Genomic DNA, 18656 nt, shown 5'->3' on the forward strand with positions numbered 1-18656 from the left:
TTTCATTCCTTGGTATTTCCCAGCATCATCAACTGGGAAAGATGACAAACAAGAAGCAGACCTAGAGCAGCTTCTCATGAAACCACCTGCGTTACAGAGCTAAAATGTCTCCTAAGCCCTAATACCACGAGGCTGCCTTTGTCCAGGAAATACGTTTAAATTTCGATGCTGCATTGTTACAGTCCCAGGCAGAGCTTCCTTTCTCTGCAGGGAAGGCCACACCGACCGAAGAGGCGGAGAACGGCTCGGCAAACGCCTGTGCTGCTCCGCGGTGCTGCTGCAGCCCGGCTGAGGCCGGGGAGGCGGGATACGGAGCACGAAAGCACCGGGACACCCTTGTGAACGCCCCTCCAGCACCGGGGCAAAGCCCGAGCACGTCCGGGGAGCTCCGGAGCGCCGAGCCCGGGCTGGGAGCGGCCGTTCTCCCGCGCAGGCCCCGCTAGGCCAGCCGGGCTCTCCTCGGCCATGCAGCTCGGCGAGAGGCCCGGCCAGGAGGCGCTGCACCCCCAGCCCCAAACCCCACGGCTCCCCCAGGCCCCGCGGCCCTTCCCGGTTCGCTCCCCCCCCGGCCCAGGTCCCACGGGCGGCCCGCAGCGCGTTACCTGCGCCCCGCGAGTCAGCCCGCGGCCGCTGAGCTGCCCGTGCCGCAGCTGCGCCAAGATGTTGGTGGTCGCGGCGCGGGCCCCGCCGGAGCCGGAGCCGGAGCCGGAGCCGGAGCCGGAGCCGGAGCCGGGCGCGGTGCCGCCCCCCGCCACGGCCGCCATGGCCTCCGCGCTGGGGACACAAACAGCGAGCCCTCCCCTCGGCCCGCTCCGCCTTGTGCGCAGCCGCGGGGAACGGAGCCCGGCCAACATGGCGGGCGGAAGGGACACCCGCCGGGGGGGAGGGACGGACGGACGGACGGACAGCGCGGCCCCTCCGCGCTGCTGCTCCCCGCGGCTCTGCCTCCCGCCGGGCCCCGCCGTGTGTCCATCGGGGTGCCTTTATGTCCGCTGCGATACCTTTATTTCTCTCAGCAAGGCCCAGCCACACGGTTTTTCGTGTAAGGAAAAGCTCACCGAGAACTGCGCTCAGAGTTCGTTTTTGTTAAAATAAAGGCTTTGTAAGATGGAGTAACAGTGGAACAAGGCACAGTTGAGGCTGTCCTGTGTTATTCTGAGTCACCCGGACCATAGCACTAAACTGAGATTAGCTCAGTTGGTCAAAATACCAACGTTTCAGTTCCTGTCTGGGCCATTGGCTTAGAGTTGGACTCGATCATCCACGTGGGTGCCTTCCAACTGAGAAGAATCTGTGAATCTAATCAAGATCCATCTAATTACTCACAGTAGCCATGGACAGATGAGTGAGTTCTCTCAGCTCCAGCGGTGCTGAGGGACAATCTCACTCGCAAGGCTACGGCGCCTTGGTTCTGCTGCTGAAGTTCTTGGATGAGGGTACCAAACTGCCTGGTCACACAAGGGATCTAATGGAGATCTGCTCCCTGCCCCATTATGTCCTTTATTTTCCTCTACCTCACAGGTAGGACAATGCCAAGAGAGATTCAGGACCTGACCCAGCACTGAGCAAAGCTGTTGGAGAAGGCCTGGGGTTTGTTTTCCACAGATTAAACAATGAAGAGCGTGTGAAATGTGAATGGCTGGAAAATAAAAAGATAACCTGTGGTGACAACAAGGAGCCACTAAGAAGAGCTCCATCGTTGTCCAACAATGCCTGTTTTAGGGGCTCCTCTCTCTCAGTAGGGCTGCAAGAGCTGCATCAATGCAGAATACCTGGTCAGCAGCTGTCCCAGCTGCCTTGGGAAAGGAGGATACAACTAGAACCTCTGTAGGTTACCAGTCCTTCCAATATGCCTGTCCAACATTGCAAGCATCTCTCACCATAGTTCATTCACAACTGGAACAGGATTTCTACCCCAAAGGATAAAATGGAAATTTAATTTAACTTTACAGCACTAGTACAGGTCAAAACAATTAAAAAGAAATACTTTCTCAAGGCAACCACACAGCAGCACAGACCGGGCACTGGTTCAGTTGTATTTAAGTATTTCCCTGGCCACAGGGATTTATTTATCCTGTACCTCTAGCACACTCAAATGACTGTAGCTTATGTGTAGCTTGCTCCAGCCCCCTCACTTTCCAGCGGGCTTGAAGAAAGTCCATCACTTTTCTGCCTGGCTCTTTTTGTTTTCCCTTTTAGAAAGAAAACCTCTTGGTCACACTACTGATTCCTCCTTTTAGAAAGAAAACCTCTTGGTCACACTACTGATTCCTCCTTTTCTGGTCACTGCACACACCTGTTGCAAAGACACTAATAATGTATTTAAAGGTTTGGATTTTCCCAGTCAGCTGAACACAGAGAGGTTCGTGAACATCTGTTCAGCTGCCTCCTGCACCAAGGCAGAGCTGCAGTTTCAGCCTGGGCTGAGACCCCTTCCACCCAAGGGGGCTTGTGTTCAGCTCAGCTGGGGCACCCCGGGGGTGGCTGCACTGACTGAGGTGCAGTGAAATAAGTGGGGCCCAAGGGGAAGTTAAAAAGAAGAAGGAAATGGGGAAATAAGAGATAAGCATGTTAGATTTTTTAAAAAGAAAGCAAGCTACATTGTAGAATCAATCAAACATTTCCTTGTCCACCCTCCAGCTCAGTTTTTTGTCCAGACATTACGTAGACATTTACTGAAGTGGTTTTCAAGCAGGAGGTACTGACCCACACTCATCTGAAAACAGGGGGACTGAGCACTTTTCCATGTTCCAAGAGCTCCTCTCCCCCCACGCCACCCTTCATGCCCAAAAGACCTGCCAGAGGTACAAATCTGAGCCTTCACCTCAAAATAAACAGGTTTTCTCCACTGGCCAACAATTTTTCAACATGAACTACATGCTTATAAAGTGGCCAGAGGTAACAGATGGAGCAGAGACAGCTGTAGTGAAGCTACAGTAATTCCTGCTTTTTCCCTTATGACAAGAAACTCAGGGTCATTTTTATAGACCAAAATAAGCTGGAGTCTTTCTGTAAGCCTGTAAAACTCACAAAATGCAATAAAAAAGGTACATTTAACACGTAGACCTTTGTCTTTCTGGACACCTGCTTGATATTCAGGCAACCAACTGCTTTGAGATCAGCAGCTCAACAGCATTACCAGCCGGTATCTGAGTCATGGCTTGTAAAGGAGCAGTAGCAGAATTTAATGAGAAGTTGTTTCACTTCATAATACAATTCACATTGTGAGATACCACACTTTCCATTATGAAACTATAAAAATATATTCCCAGAATCTGAAACAAGTTCAATAATTTAAACGGATGGTGCAAAGGGGATCAGGTGTTATCTAGGAAGACCTGTCCAAGTACTGCAAGCTTGGAGTTAAAAGATTGACTGGGGCAGCTCAGGAGGGAGTGTGAGCTTTTCTTAGAGTTTCTCTTCTCTCCAGCTTTCTCTGAAGAGGCATCTCCAGGGTCTTTTGCATTTTCCCCTTCACCGTGGTCAGGAGCTCTTTTTAAAGTGAATTTCTTGGTTTTCTTCTGTGAGTAGAACTCCCTCATCAAGTCTTCCACCTCCCACTGCTCCTCCTTGCGCTTCCTACAGCAGTGCAGGGCAGCAGGGTCGATGGGATGAGCCTCAGTGTTGAAGATGTACCCTCCAGCATTCAGGACACATTCCCCATACGGTGTAACCACCACATCGAAGTCTGAGCCATCATTGTGGATGAAGTTGTCTGGGTCAAAGAGCAGGTACAAGTATTTGACTGTTTCAGCCAAGAAGAAGGATTCCATGCGATTATCCAGCCTGTGGTCCCTCAAGTCTTTAATCTACAAGAGAAGAAATAGAGTGGGTTACAGTTACATCAAATTCAGTTAGTTATGAATTTAGGGAGAAAAATAAAAACAACTTGGAATTAATTTCAGTTAAACAGCACAGTATGACACCAACTCACCCTGTATCTTATCATAGAATGCTTTGGGTTGGAAGAGACCTTAAAGCCCATCTCATTCCACCCCGTCATGGACAGGGACACCTTCCACTGTCCCAGTCTGCTCCAAGCCCTGTCCAACCTGGCCTTGAACACTCCCAAAGATGGGGCAGCCACAGCTTCTCTGCACAACCTGTACCAGCACCTCACCACCCTCACAGGGAAGAATTTCTTCCTAACATTTAAACCTGCCCTCAGTTTAGTCTGGCCAAGGAGAAGAGCTTCCCATCATTTCCCTGCTAAAGAAAAATATCTTAAGGCTTTTACCTACTTACTCCCAATATTTTAAAAGACTTTTTTGTAAAATAGAGCTTGATAGTTTGTTTGAAATCCTCTATTACAGAAATCACTCACTGCACTTCTTGTGTGTTTGACCAGATTTTCAAGGCATTAGTGGGAAAGCAGAATCACACACCTGGCAGGAGGAGCCTGCACAAGAGCGTTCCTGCTCAGCTGCAACACCTACTAGAAACGCAGGAGAAGCTTGTGGTGCTTTCCCATGTTTTGGGCTCTGGTGCAACAGCCCATGACAGAATTTGGCCCACTGTGAGGGAAGCTATGACCAGAAACATGACCAGCAGTCACCAGAGCAGCTTCACAGAGAAATACAAGGGGCTTGTTGGAAAAAAGTCATGTTTTGCCCACAGCGACCGCTTGACTCAATGGCAAAACATCACTCATGAGAACACCTTCTGAAAGCTGATGTTTAGCAACCCTTTTTAGCTGACATGGCAGATGATTTAGCACTCACAGTTGCAAACCCACAGTCCACCTTGCTGATCTTCTCTATGGACTCCACTGCGTCTCTCCCCAGCTCCAGGAGCGTGGGGTCTCTCGTGGCACGGTACAAGTACATCGCGCTCTCAATCAGCTCTGCAAAACACCCAGACATTTGCCAGCACAAAGATTATCAAACCATACACACAGGAAGATGAGCTATTCCCTGAACTAATTTAAAAATACTTCAGCATGATCAGGTGAACAGCCTGGCTTGCCTTGTGTTTCCTCTGGCTCCAAGCACAGATTTGCTTTTCCTAAGGATGTGCGACAAAGAAATTCCCTCTAACCAGCCTGCAGCAGCTCAGGTAAGAGTGACTAATGTTCCCTCCTACATTCAGTGAGTGGGAGAGGAGCAAGAGACAAAAAGATTAATACTCACTTGTCAAAGTTAGAAAGAAAAGCTTCTGGAAATGATTACAAACAAGAAGTTCAACCCTCAAAATATAGTTTTTAAACAACACAGTGGAAATACTCTATAGAGACAACATAAGCACCATGCTGTGTTTATTTACTAAAGAAACAGGTCTTTATCCTGTAATACCTTAATGCTGATGAGTATTCTTGGTAGATTTGTCCAGTGTGGATGTGGACTGAACACTCAGTCCAAAAGGAAATTAATTATTCTCATTTACATTTATGGACCCAATAATCCAGTTAAAATTTTTTTTGGTCAGGGTTGTAAAAACTCAGAAAAAAAGAGAGATTATTTCATTACAGTATCACAGACAACACAGAATCCCTTCTAGATGTTGAGCTTTACTAGTGCAACTAGAAGGAGTTTATTTCTGGAACTCAAGCAGAACTGGAGTGGTCTATTCACACTCACTTTCACTTCCTAGATTTAAAGGACACGAGCAGTCCCTTTAGCATTTCACATGACTGAGACACCCCCTGCCAGACAATCTAACACTTAAACATGTCAAATCTCACACAGTGAACAAAATTCATTACCAGGCCACCTTTCTATACTAGCACTATGATTTGCTTCCTGTTTCCTTCCTGCCTTTGTGAGTGGAGGAAAACAAAATGTGCCGCTCTGACTCTGGAAATCCCTGCTAAAATCCGTGCAGGAACTGAGTCAGGGCAAAACTGGGGAGGAAATTGTGGAGGGCAGATATTGCTAACATTTGGTCTCCCTACCAGAGCTAAAGCAAGAGCCCATGTCCATTTAATTTCAGTTCTGTTTACCAGGCCTGAGTGGATATCCTTCCCTCTTGTCCACCGTGTATCCCTGGGGAATGTTGTAGAACTCGGGCAGGCCCCCAAACTGCTTCCAGACCGTGTAATAGTTGAGGAAGGTCCTCATGGCATTATCTACATCCCCAATGAGGCTCTGAGAGACAGGAAACAATCAGCAAAAAAACATGGGAGTGAGGAAAAACCAGCACAGGAATTGATGCAATACCATTCCTACAGGCAAAGAAATACCCAGTGACAGAAATGGGTATTTCAGCAGGTCTGGATGGTGTAACTGATACTGGGGCAGGATACCTTAAGAACAGGTAAGACTCAAAATGCTGCTTTTCTGTTGGATCACATTCCCACACCTGAAATAATATGAAGTCTCTGATTTTTTTTAAAGAAGGCTGTGTTTCTTCAAATGTTTTGTCAATCCCAGCATGCAGTCTCTTAGGGAAGATAATAAAGCCTCAGCCCAAACCTGAAGACTGATGAGAAAGCAAAGCTCTTGATGGGAAAAAATCCACACAAATGAAACATTTGTGAGGTGACAGAAAAGAGAGGTGAGTTTCCTTTTCCTTGCATTCCCATCTGGACTATGGGACCACTGTCAGAGGAGTTTGCTACAACAAAACTGCCCTCCCATCATGCTGAATGGGAGACTTTTTTGTAGACTTTAAATAAAATCAACATTTTCTTCAGCATCATCTTCTATAGGCTGAGGCTACGGTAGATTTCACCAGAGATCAACACAAACTTTTAAACCTGCACAGATGAGGGTTATATTTGTAACTTTTTTCCTGAAGACCAAGCCCTGACAGATGAACAGAATCACCAGATGCTGCTGCTGTGACAGCTCTTACCTGCAGGCCTGGCCAATAGGCCTCCAGGGACTGGAACACAGGCATGGACACCGTTCCTTTGTACATCTGAACCCACAGGTACCAGTCATCAAACTTGGTGTAATTTTTGATAGCTTTGTTATATTCTGTAAAGAAACAGATGAGTAGGTAAGCCATGTGTAACAAAAAGAAAGAAAGAAAAAAAAAAGCTGATTTTCAAGAATGAGAGAAGCCCCTTTTTCACTTGAGCCATGCTGAATGACTTCTCAGGGCGCTCACTTTGGTAACTGTTACCACAGACTGTTCAAAAATATTACAGCAAAGGCTTCAGGAACAGTCATGAATGTGCCCCATTAGATCCTTCATCTCCTCCTGCCACAGGTGCTGGGCCCCTTCTCACAGAAAACAAACCACTCACCTAAAAACATGGACATCAGCTCCTTGTCCTGCAGGAGGATGGCTCCTTTAACCAGGTATTCAAAGTAGGAGTCCACCCCGGCCCCAATCCCAGCATCCTGGGCCACCCACTTGGCAGTGATCACATCAATGTGGTTCCCCACCTGGAAGGAGTGAAGGAGAAGGAGAGAGTGAGTTGAAGTGACACAAGGAATCCTGGTCCTTTTATCAGACCATCAGTTTCACAGCTAGACAATGTCCAGTCCAACCAGCATTTTCTCCATTACACAACACATTTATCAGCATCAGAGAAATGCAAATTGTAGAAAATACCGTTTTTATGCTGATAATGTATTTTATATATATAATAAACATTTTATTCTTCCTCTATCAACGCTTCACTGGCCAAAACAACACACTATAATGTACTGTAAAAATGCACAATTTCAACATGAAGTGTCTGGTCCTAATTCTGAACTTACAAAAGAGTACAGAAGGATGGAGAGGTGCAGATACAGAGATAGAGACCAAGAATGTCAAAGGCACAAGAGCTGCCATGTTAATATTTAAATAGATGCTGGCACTCTTCAGCCTGTGAACAAACCCAGCTGATGAAGAATTAAATACATGATCACGTCTTTCTTAGCAAACATGAAAAAAAGCCAGCAATGACTGAGGATTTGGAGTATAAATCAAAAATAAACAAATCCCAAAGCAAACAAAGGGAACCATTTCTTCACACAGCCTGTGTGAATAATGTGTTGCAATAAACACAGGGTATAAATAAATCTGTTTCACTTCACATATGCAACACCAAGAGTTCACAGAAGTTAAAAAAGCAACAGTAGAAAAGAGCAGGAGACAGTGAACACAGAGATAATGCTCCCAGCTCTGGATATTCCTGAACCCCAGAGCTGTACAGGCTGGTAGTATCTCAGTGCACTTGCCATGCTCTTGTTCACTTCCCTAGGCCTTTGTCCCATCAGGCATCAGACAGACCTCTCATTTAATCTGCTACAGCTGCTCTCACAAAAGCTGCAGCACCCAGCAGGAGGCATTTGTCTCCCAGCCACATCTGGTGTGGGCCAGAACAATGGGATAATGTTGGGCTGCTGCAGTAAAGCAGAGATGTGGATGCTGCAGGTGTCAGCAACAATGTCAAGCACGAGCCTTCAGCCCAGTTGTGAGCACTGTGGTTATTTATCTAATTCTGTCTCCTCTCTGTTCAGGTTTTTTTATGCCTAGAATTGCACCCACAAAACTACACAAAAAGCAGCCCAGCACGTTCCAAGTCCATTCCTCACTCACCAGCCCAATATCTGAGCGATTTTTCCACAGTGCCTTCAAAGCCTTCCTGGCAACATCCTCGAACACTGGGTCACCAGTAAGGTGGCTTAAGGTGGCAAACTCCACTATAAAGGTGCCAATTCCAGCAGTACAGGTGACTGGGGTCTCCCCAGGGTTTACTCCATGCAGCAGGTTCACTGTGCCATAGGGCATCCCAGTTGGGGTCTGGAAAGCTGAAACACAGAATTTTGGGGTCACAGAAGTGCTCAGTGTTGTGTTTAACAGACTCTCAAGCAAACATGTGCCTCACATCCCACTGCACATGGGCAGGAAGTGGGTCTGGAGTAACTGCAGAGAACAAAAGGAGAAGTAGAGTGTGATCCTGGGAAGGGCAGAGAGGGTATCCCAAGGTACACCCAGTCCCGGAAAGGTCCTGGGATCTCCCACCTTGCCAGAGCAGCAGTCTGCAGCCCCACATTTTTTACAGCACAGGTAAGGTAGTCACTAACCACACTGGACAGCAAAGTGCAAACACTGAGGCTGTGATCACTCCATGGGTGCACACAAGGGAACAGTGCCATGCCACGAGGGCACATAGCCCAGCTGCAGCCCACAAGGAGCATATAAGGCAGCATCTTCTTGTCTTTACAAGCTGCTGTCTCACAGCCTTTATTTATTATTTATATTAAACACAGTTCCTCTCAACAAGCAACAAACACACTGATGTGTGCACATATACAGCCACATCTTCCCTGCAAACTAAACTTGCTTGGAGCTCAGGGCTGGTTTATGAGCTGGCTCATCAAGCAGTGCATCTCCCATCACAGGCAGCAGCCAGCTCAGGACCCCCAGCACCGTGACACAAAGCAGACAGGGGCTCACCTGGCAGCAGTTTGCGAGCTGCTTCCTCAGCCATCCTCAGGAGAGGCCCCGAGCACGGCCAGCCTGCCTCGACTTCAACTCCAGCCTTCCTGGAGAGCAGGTGAGCAGAGAGGAGCCCTCCCACCACTGCAAGGGCACATCAGACTCCATTACACCATGTGGGGAGGAAGGAAATCTCACACCAGTTACGCTCATCGTTATCAGAGGCATGGTTTAGGGGGGAAAAAAGTGAGATGGCTCACCCTTACCAGCCTGATTCAAATGTCACAAAAGAAGAGAGATTTGTTTCTCTCTGCTTGTTTGCAGGACAGCAGAAACGTGTGGAGTGATGGCTTCAAACTGACCCTCTGACAGGGTTAAATTGGATATTGGGAAGAAATTGTTCCCTGGGAGGGTGGAGAGGCCCTGGCACAGGGTGCCCAGAGAAGCTGTGGCTGCCCCAACCCTGGAAGTGTCCAAGGCCAGGTTGGACGGGGCTTGGAGCAACCTGGGATAGTGGAAGGTGTCCCTACCGGTGGCAGGGGGTGGAATGGATGATCTTTAAGGTGTTTTCCCACCCAAACCACTCTCAGATTCTATATCTTTCTTCTGTTACTTTAGAAGCATCAGGCCCTACTTGCCCTACTATGCCTGCACTGCCCTGAAGACTATCAGAATCAATTATATATGATATTATGCACCAGTATAATGAACACAAACCTTTATGAGGGGAATTCTGTTTCATTTCTTCCAGACAATACATTTATTTGTGTAAAGTTCTTAAGCCCCTTGGAGAAAACTGTCTAGGCCAGAGTCAAGAATTTTCATATGACTAACAGCAGCTGTGAGTTATTAGCTATACTTAGCTATTAGTTATTACTTATATAGCTAATACAGCTATATTAGCTAATATTAGCTATTTCACAGGCTTGTCTATGGTCACATAACAACCACAGAGAAATTACACTGCTGCAAAAATTAGCTCAGCAATTATTTGGCAGGAGAAACAACAAAAGCACAAGTAACAGTTCTGTGCCCTGACAGTGTCTTTTAGTTGGATGGCACTGAAGCAGTCCAGCATCCAACCCAGTGCAAGATTCCAAAGGCCTTTGTGATTTTCAAAAAAAAAAAAAAAAAAAAAAAAAGAATAACCCTAGAAATTAATAATCTCTAATCCAAAACAGTATGCAAAAGATGACAGGATAAAATCTGTATTCTTTCAGTGAAAAATATGTTTACTACAATGCTGAAAACCTCACGCCAGAATACTGAAAGTGCCACGTCTACTTCTGCTTGTGTTGAGACAGGAAGCAAAAAGGGACGTGCAAAGACTAAAAGGAAGTGACATTTGTTTGGGATTTTTCTCTCTGTTTATGTGTCCTGTTACTCTGCATCCCAAATTCCCTCTGACCACCTCCTCACCACTATCTCTGAGACTCGTACAGAAGGGAAACCCAAGCAAAACCCTACAGAAAACCCCACCTCACCTCGAATGTTTGTTTCAAAGACAGATGCGTTGACATCAATATCGAAGTCCACTCCCTCCTGCAGCACATTGACAACTCGCTGGAACTCGGAGACATTTCCCAAGATCTGCAGGGAAACAGAGAATCAGGCTTAGAGTTCACAGGAAAACAAAGAGCAGTTCAATATTTGGGGCTGATTTTAGTTTGGTTTTACTATTTTGTGAAATCATTAGTAACAGATATTACTAAAAAACTGACTGACAGTTTCATCTTGCTTCAAAATGCTTTCTTCACACACCTTAGTTCTTTATTCCAGAGGGCAATGGGACACTGCCACCTGCCTCCCAGGGGTGACACAAAAGGAAATGCAAAGCTCCCAGGTCAATGAATAACTGACTTTTGACACCACCACGTAAAATCCAGGCGTACAGGTGGCTCACAGGGGCCTTGAGCAGGCTGTGAGCACTCAGGGCTGGCTCCTACTCACCAGCAGAGTGTCCAGGGCGTCGATCAGAGTCAGGGAGAAGCTGCGGAAGAGAGAAGCAAGGTGAGACCCGGCGGAGGGGGGCGGCGCATCCCCCATCCCCCATCCCAGGGACAGCCCTTACCTGCCCCAGGTGTCCTGCCCGTCGCACGTCAGCGGCCGCAGCTCGTCGTAGGGAAAGGCGCTCTCCAGGTAGTGCTCGTAGGCGTGGTAGAACATGGCACGCACCCGCTCCCTGCGGCACAAGCACGGCGCGCTCAGCCCCGGCCCGGATGGGCCCCGCACCGCCCGCTCCGTACTCACCGGTAGGAAGCGACATCCAGCCCGCGGGCGGCCGTGCTGGTGCCCGCCGGCAGCCGCAGCGCCCAGAGGCACAGCAGCGGGCAGAGGAAGCGCTGCATGGCCGCGCCGGGGCCTCGCATGGCCGCGTCCCGCACCCGGGTCCCTCACGGGACGCGCTCCCCGCTCCCTCCCGGTGCCCCTGCCCCGAGCGCCCTCAGGGCCGCCCCGCGCCTGGCCCCGCCCCCGCGCCTGACAGCCAATGGGAAAAGTCTCCGCCCCCAGGCCCCGCCCCCTCCGCCCCCTCCAGCCAATAGGAGCGGCGAGAGCTCGGCGCACGCGCTGGCGGAAGCGCTCGGCGCGGCGGGGCCGCATCCGGGGCGGTGCGGGGTGCGCGGGGCGAGCGGTGGGGCTTCGGTGGCTTGTGGGGTGTTGCTGCCGCCTGGGCGCGGCTGTGGGGCTCTCACTACGGGAATTATCACCGGAACCGCTCGCGGAGAAGCGGGAGGTTCCTGCGGTACCTCCCAGGAGGCTGTAACTCGCCGTTTTAATGACAGGAAAGAGACTCCGGAGTGGGCAGAGCAGTGGCGGAGCGGGCAGCGCTTTAGGTGCTGCTCTCAAGCCCCAAAATAAAGACAACGAGTGCTGTGACATTCCCATAAAATGAGGTGTTGGCACCCGGGAAGGTGCTTGCCCCATGTGGGACGAGGGCGTGGTGCCTGGCACCGCTCCTGTGCGGTTCCTGTCGGTATCCTGTCCAGAATATTCGTGAAGCAATTGGGGGATTGCTGGCCTGTAGCATCTCTCCTGACAAGCCCTCCTCATGCTGTTTCTCCTCGTAATTCAAACCCAGCTCCCGGTGAGGTTTGTGTGATGCAGCAGCACCTGCTTTGGAAACCAGGGCCCGAATCCATCTATGCAGTCCTGGAGTGGTGCCACCCTCCCGCACTGGAACTGGGCTTCAAATCCGGTGTGTTCCCCTGTCTCAGAGCAGAGGTGGACAAGACACCGGGACTCAAAGCAGCCTGGTTCCCTGGGAGGGGACTGAGGCCCCTGGGGTTATTTGCAACTTCCCAGAGAAGCTGTGGCTGCCCCTGGATCCCTGGGAGTGTCCAGGCCGGGTTGGACGGGGCTTGGAGCAGCCTGGGATGGTGGAAGGTGTCCCTGCCCATGGCAGGGGGTGGGATGAGAGGAGCTTTAAGGTCCCTTCCAACCCAAACCGGTCTGTGATTCTGTGGTCAGTGCTGTGGCTCCCACCAGGAAAGACTCCCAAGCCTGCAGTCCCAGCATGGTTACACTGATTTTGGCACCCTGCAGTTCAACCAGAATGGTGAATTTTAACACCAGAGCGATTGGCTGACCTCTCCCTACACCTCCATCTTTAGACTTGGATTCATCCACACCAAATCCCAGCTGTTCTTCCCACCTATGCCCGTAGATGAGGAGGGGGTGACCGGAGCAGGGAGAGCAGAAACGAGAAGTGATGAATTAACCCTTTGGGTGGCAGAGGTGCAGCATTTAGAAATCAAAACTGGATCACTTTGCTTGAAGGAGAGGGAGGGGCAGAAATAACCCAACACTTTATAATCTCACGGCAGCCAAAGACTCATAGAATGATTTGCGTTGGGAAAGACCCCAAAGGTCATTTACTTCCAACCACCCCACCATGGACAAGGAGGTTTAGCATCAGGGAGGGCTGGCTGTTTATGTTTTTTTAATAAAATAACCCCAGTTCACCCTCTGCTCGCAGCTTGTGTCCCACTAGGTGTCAGTGTACACTCAGGTAACTGCACGGTGGCTCAGACAAAAAGCCACCGAGTAATTTCAACGTACTGTTCATTTGCTGCAGCTGTAATTTGGGTTTCTGGGGCCATTTATCATAAAAGTGTCTGCTTGCTGATCCCATGGCTCAAGGCTGCTGGAGTATCTCGCCGTGTTCCTGGGAGAATCAAACTGGTGGAGCTGATTTCACTAAAAGCTGTCGCAGTGTGTGACTGGAATGCTTTTTATTAAAGCTCATTTTCCAGACTCTGATTTAACAGTGTTCTAGAGCACTGCCACTTACTGTATACTGGAACAGTAATTTTCCTATCAAAGTCAGTAACTCAGTTCTCAAAGTTGACTGCAATCTTTTTGAAACAGATTTAAGAGAAGCAGGACAAAACACAGGCAGAGCCGTGCAGTGTCCCCCTCCTGGCATCAGAGGGAGAAGAAGTGTCCCTGCCCTGGCATCAGGGAAGGTGGGAATGCTCTGCCCCTGAGGCCACGGAGGAGGTGGCCTCGGGGAGGCAACATCAGAGGTATTAATTGCAGTAATCAAAGACCAAAAGAAGGGATGAACAGAGGGTGGTGTAAGCGGGACTGAATCCAGTGATTGATGGGCAAGAAACCAACGGCTGGGAGAGCCAGCTGGACCAAAGCTGGTTGGGAAGAACTTTAAAAAAACTGGGCTTGGTGCAGTGGTCATCACCCTCCTTACCACTTCTTTAGGCAGCCTAGCCCCCCGTGGGTGCATCTTGGGGGCAAACGGGGCTGCCTCCTCCCAGGCACCTCCTGAGAGCCACAGGTTGATTACAAACCCCACTGGAGCGAGATGACTCTTGTGGCCACCACGAACCCCACCACAGCTGGGCTGAGAAAAGTCTGTGGGAAGCCAGATGGGAGCTGGAGGGGACACCACTGTGCTCAGGGTGCCACACAGCCCAGGCTGCTGGTGCTGCACAGCCCCTGAGCACTGGGGAAACAGCAGCTTCCAGCTGGTGGCGTGGAAATGAGCTGTGTGCTCATTAATAAATAGAGCTGCTGGGATGGAGATTATTTGGAGGAAGGGATGGCTTTCACTGTGGCTGTGGCACATTCTGGAGGATATTAAATGTGGTGTGTACATTATATCATACAAGTAACATAGGCTGGGCTGCAGTAAATCAAAGAAGATGCAGGGAGTGGTGCTTCCAAATGGGCAGAGCACGTTGCTAAAATATTTAGGCTGCATCAGAGTGAAGTGCTTCTTCAGATGCCCCACTCCAGGCTTTCTGTCTTTATGGAAAGGCTACTGGCAAAATCATCTGAACTTTGGTTTGGATATGGGAGAGGCTGCAATTACAGGGGTGTTTAACACAGGTTTATGACCTCTTTGGGCTGGGGACATGTTTACTGCTTGCTATTACCATAAGTGGTGCTGTTGCCCTGCTTGCAATTTTGATGCCCATTAAGATGGAAACGGTATGTAAATCAGGATCCCTCATTAATATTTATAATTCATGGTGGGATGTAGGAGTTCGTCTGCTGTGAGAAGAGCTGTAAACAGGAGGTTTATGAACACTGAAAACTGGTGCTAAGGTGGTTCTCTTGAAATAATTTCCCTTTGCAGCAGAACATCAATTCTTAATTTTAGTAGCGCACGTAGCAGGATGGAAATGATGATTGATTTTTCTCCAAGATCTGTGGGCTGATTCAGTCAAGATTTCACTATAAAAGACTAGACATTTCCAATTGCTTTTTATAAGTTCAGAATTGATTTTATTTGTTTAGCACCTGACTAACACAATAAAAGAGAAAAATACAGTCGGACAGAAAACACAGAAAACTGATGGGCTGCCTGGTTTCTGGCCTTCCTTTAGGTGATGTGGTTTTAAGCCATGCTCCTGCTCCAGGTCTCTTCCAAACTGGGCCATGCAGAAGTTTTTGCACTGTGTTCACAAAGAACTGAGGCTCTGTGTAGAGTTTGAATGTTTTATGCAAGTCTGGCTCACTGCTGGGATCTTGACAAGTGGGAAAGCAAAAATAAAACTGAGTTAGCATCAGCGTGTCTTGGTTTTTAGTATGGGGACTAGTGGCACCCACATTACCTGGCATCGATAAAGTCCAAAACTGCCTCACTTGTGTGAATGAGGCTTAATTTTCTTTACCCAAGAGAGGATTTTCCCATGGAGAATGTGGCTTTGATATTTTTGTGCCAGGCAGATTTGGAGGTGTTCAGGTGAGTGGTGCCTGTAGGCAAAGAGAGGACAGGCAGAACTTCTGTGACATAAATTCATTTTGTCCCCACAGCCAAGGAGCAGATCCTCACAGGAGAGGTGAGGGTCTGTCTGCTGTCAGCCCCTTGCACCACGAGGGTCAGGGGTGTCTGCACAGGGTTCTTCTGCATCATTTACTGTTCTTGTAAAGAAAAAAAAACAACAGACAAGAAGGGTTATTTACCCTTACACGTAGTGGGAAAGGGCTGGGAATTTTGGTTAGTGGCTCCAGCTCAGCCAGGATTTGGACTCTGAAGCTCACAATAGTTATTAGGTCTGGGAGGATCCCTCACCTTTCACATGAGCACGGTGAGTGTGGTAAGAAGGGCTGAGTTTGGATAGAAAGGCTGAGTTTGATAAGAAGGGCTGAGTTTACAAGTGGGGAGAAGCAATGAGAAAAAATTCCCATGGCTCTCTGGAAACATAGGTGGCAGAGACATTTTATTCCCTAGTTTATGGTCACATAAAACAAATTCACTGCAACTTGTCAGTGAACAAGGATCTCCTGCTGTTAGGTAAAGGTCAGGGCAGGGGTGAGTTTGTTTCTCTGCTGAAGACAAGGACTGTGTGCAGGAGTGTCTGACTCCACACTGGGCTGCAGGACTGGGGGAGGCGGTTTGGAGCTGCTGGGAGATTTCCCTGGCATTTGGGAAAAGGGAATTTTGTCCTGAGGTTTTGAGGAGGGACAGGGGAGGAAGTGGGGCACCACCAGCAGCCACTCTGGGACAGTCTGGGCTCAGGCTGGGGTTTACTCAGGAGCCTGAGTGGCAGAATCTGACACCGTTCTGTGGTGTGGTGTGAACAGCACAGAGCCACACCAGAGCACATCTGGAGGAGGCACTTCTCCAGCATTCACCTTGGTTTTGCCTTTTAAAATACCCTAAAACCACTTGGAGCACTGGCACAGGCTGCCCAGAGAAGCTGTGGCTGCCTCATCCCTGGAAGTGTCCAAGGCCAGGCTGGAGCAACCTGGACTAGTGGAAGGTGTCCCTGCCCATGGCAGAGGTTTGGAACAAGAGGAGCTTTAAGGTCAGTTCCAACCCAAACCATCCTAGGATTTCATGATTAGGGCTGCTACACAGTGTGTGTCACATCTTGAGGCATTTGAGTGACAACCCTGATGGCTGCCTCTGTCTCCAGATTTATTTAGTGACAGGGTGTCGAGGTTTGATGCTGGTTTTTGCTAAACCAGCGCACGGGGTAAAGAGTAAGTTCCTCACTGAGAGTGCTGTTTCGACCTGCTTGGGGTAATAATCTGGAAAACCCTGAAAGGCATTGTTCTCTGTGAAAATTACCGTGATGTTTGACCATTGCCAGCTTTGTGAAGTAGGAATTTCCATGAAAACAGCACAACTGATCTCTGGAAATGGTCACTAATGGAAGTGACGGCCAAGTGATGGTGCTTGGGAAGGGGATGGTTTGGAGTGGGAAGGCAGAGCAGAGGGAAACCCCAGCCCAGCTGGTTTTGGTGATGTCTCCCATGGGGATGGCTGCTCAGCTGGGCTGGCTCACAGGAGCTCTGCACAGGAGCCAGAGCCACCTGAGGAGCACCATTGCCTGGTTCTGGCAGGATTTGGGTGGGATCCATGCGCTGGCCACACCTCACTCCTCCCTGCAAGAGGTGTGATGATCTGGGCAATGAAATACAGCCCAAATGCAGCTCAGGCTCTGTGACCTGTCTGTCCTCCATTGGTTGGCTGTGAGAGAATTCCCAGCTGGATTTTCTGCAATGAACACCTGCTTTTTTTGTCCATGCTGCTGGCACTCAGTGCCTTCAAAACTTACATCCCCCTTTCTGCACTCACACACTGAATAACTCCCTCCTGGTGAGGTCCTGGCCTCCTTTCCTGGGGATCTACATAATGGCATTTTCTGTGTCTCATCCATGTTTGATGAGAAGGATTCCAGCAGCAAGCTGATTTCCTTAAAACCTTCACTCTGCAGGTGAGGGGGTGGGTCCTGACCCTGTCCTTCCTGACACTCATTCCCACAGAGCTGTTCTTCCCCTCCTGCAGTGTGGAAGGAGATGGAGGGGACCTCCTTCCTGTCCTCTCCACATCCCTCTCTCCAGGGACTGCGATATCCAGACTCCTCTAAGACCTCAGCTATGCAGCTCCTCCCAGCAGGACCACAGGGACATTTTCATGTCCCCTTTTGCTTCCTGGCAGAAGCCATGGACAAAGACAGCTTTCAATGGAGAGAACCAACCCCACACTGGCCACTTCTGGGGCAGCCTGGACAGATATTCCAACCAGAACATGGTTGGTGGTTTAGAAAATGAAGTGCTGGTCAAGGTATTTGTGTTGAAACCTCTCTGGCAAATGTTTGGTGCTTTGTCAAGAACCGAAACAATGACAACTTTGCTTTAAAAGCAAAACTTTCAGTTTTCAGTTTTTAGTTTGGGATTATTGATAAAAATCAAGAATGTTTTCACTGGCAGTGGCTTTTCAGAGCAGGATTTGGTGGCTAACCACCTGCTGCCTCCACTGTCAACCAGAACTGTTTTGAATGCAGTTTTGCTTCCCTGAGTTCCTGCTCTGTGTGCCCAGAGAGCTCCTGTCCCTCTGGACAGGGCTGTGAGACACAACCCCACCACTGTGACAGCATCACGGATGTCCATCCATGTCCGGCACAGGAAGAGATGTCACATCTCTCTGCTGCTGCCTGTGTCCGTCTCTGGTCAGCCCCCCCAGGTACTTCTGGGGCCCTGGGAAGGCTGCTGCTTTTGCTTCAGCCCTTAAGGGATGTGATTCTGCCCCTCTCCTCAGCCCTGTGAGGCACCTCTGGGGTGCCGTGCCCAGCTCCGGCTCCTCAGCCCAGCAGGGCCAGGGAGCTCCTGGAGCGGGGCCGGTGGAGGCTGCGCAGCTGAGGAAGGGCCTGGAGCAGCTCCGTGCCCAGCACAGGCTGAGGGAGCCGGGGCTGCTCAGCCTCGAGAGGAGCCCCAGCTGAGAGGGGCCCTCAGCCCTGGGTGTCCCTGGCTGCAGGGAGGGCTCAGGGCAGGGCCCGGGCTCTGCTCCGGGGCCCAGCAGCGGCACCAGAGCACCGGGCAGGGCCTGAGCCCGGCAATTGCCCTGCCCAGGAGGCAGAACTGCTGCC

At 49.7% G+C, this 18656-nt stretch overlaps 2 protein-coding genes across 3 annotated transcripts in view; both read right to left on the reverse strand.

The window, feature by feature from the left end:
- Positions 1–779, reverse strand: part of LOC121675320 (transient receptor potential cation channel subfamily C member 4 associated protein) — a 35018-nt gene extending 34239 nt beyond the window's left edge. The window contains exon 1 of the mRNA XM_042050665.1: positions 603–779. Within this exon, the coding sequence (XP_041906599.1) occupies positions 603–764 (162 nt within the window). The 5' untranslated portion in view covers positions 765–779. The remainder of the gene's footprint in view (positions 1–602) is intronic.
- A 1777-nt stretch (positions 780–2556) lies between these two features.
- Positions 2557–11759, reverse strand: LOC121675329 (ER degradation-enhancing alpha-mannosidase-like protein 2). 2 transcript variants are annotated; one of them, XM_042050676.1, is made up of 11 exons: positions 11569–11759; positions 11390–11500; positions 11269–11308; positions 10803–10908; positions 9337–9462; positions 8476–8687; positions 7190–7331; positions 6793–6917; positions 5939–6083; positions 4722–4843; positions 2557–3809 (listed from the first exon to the last, which is right to left on the reverse strand). In XM_042050676.1, the coding sequence occupies exons 1-11, from the start codon at positions 11685–11687 to the stop codon at positions 3318–3320; spliced, it is 1740 nt and encodes a 579-aa protein (XP_041906610.1). In that variant the 5' UTR covers positions 11688–11759; the 3' UTR covers positions 2557–3317. The 2 variants fall into 2 exon arrangements, with proteins under 2 accessions (XP_041906610.1, XP_041906619.1); XM_042050685.1 differs by lacking the exon at positions 9337–9462.
- Between the last annotated feature and the right edge of the window lie 6897 nt (positions 11760–18656).

This window comes from Corvus kubaryi, unplaced genomic scaffold, assembly GCF_017639235.1.
Source record: "Corvus kubaryi isolate FWS band 111438036 unplaced genomic scaffold, C.kubaryi_AGA036_p1.0 134, whole genome shotgun sequence".
Classification (NCBI taxonomy): Eukaryota; Metazoa; Chordata; class Aves; order Passeriformes; family Corvidae; genus Corvus; species Corvus kubaryi.

Coding starts and splice junctions, on each gene's coding strand:
- LOC121675329 (XM_042050676.1), bottom strand. CDS start 11,687: ATGCGAGGCCCCGGCGCGGCCATGCAGCGCTTCCTCTGCCCGCTGCTG. Junction 11,309..11,389: donor GGGCAGGACACCTGGGGCAG/GTAAGGGCTGTC, acceptor TCTCTTCCGCAG/CTTCTCCCTGACTCTGATCG. Junction 3,810..4,721: donor TGGACTGTGGGTTTGCAACT/GTGAGTGCTAAA, acceptor CTTCTCTTGTAG/ATTAAAGACTTGAGGGACCA.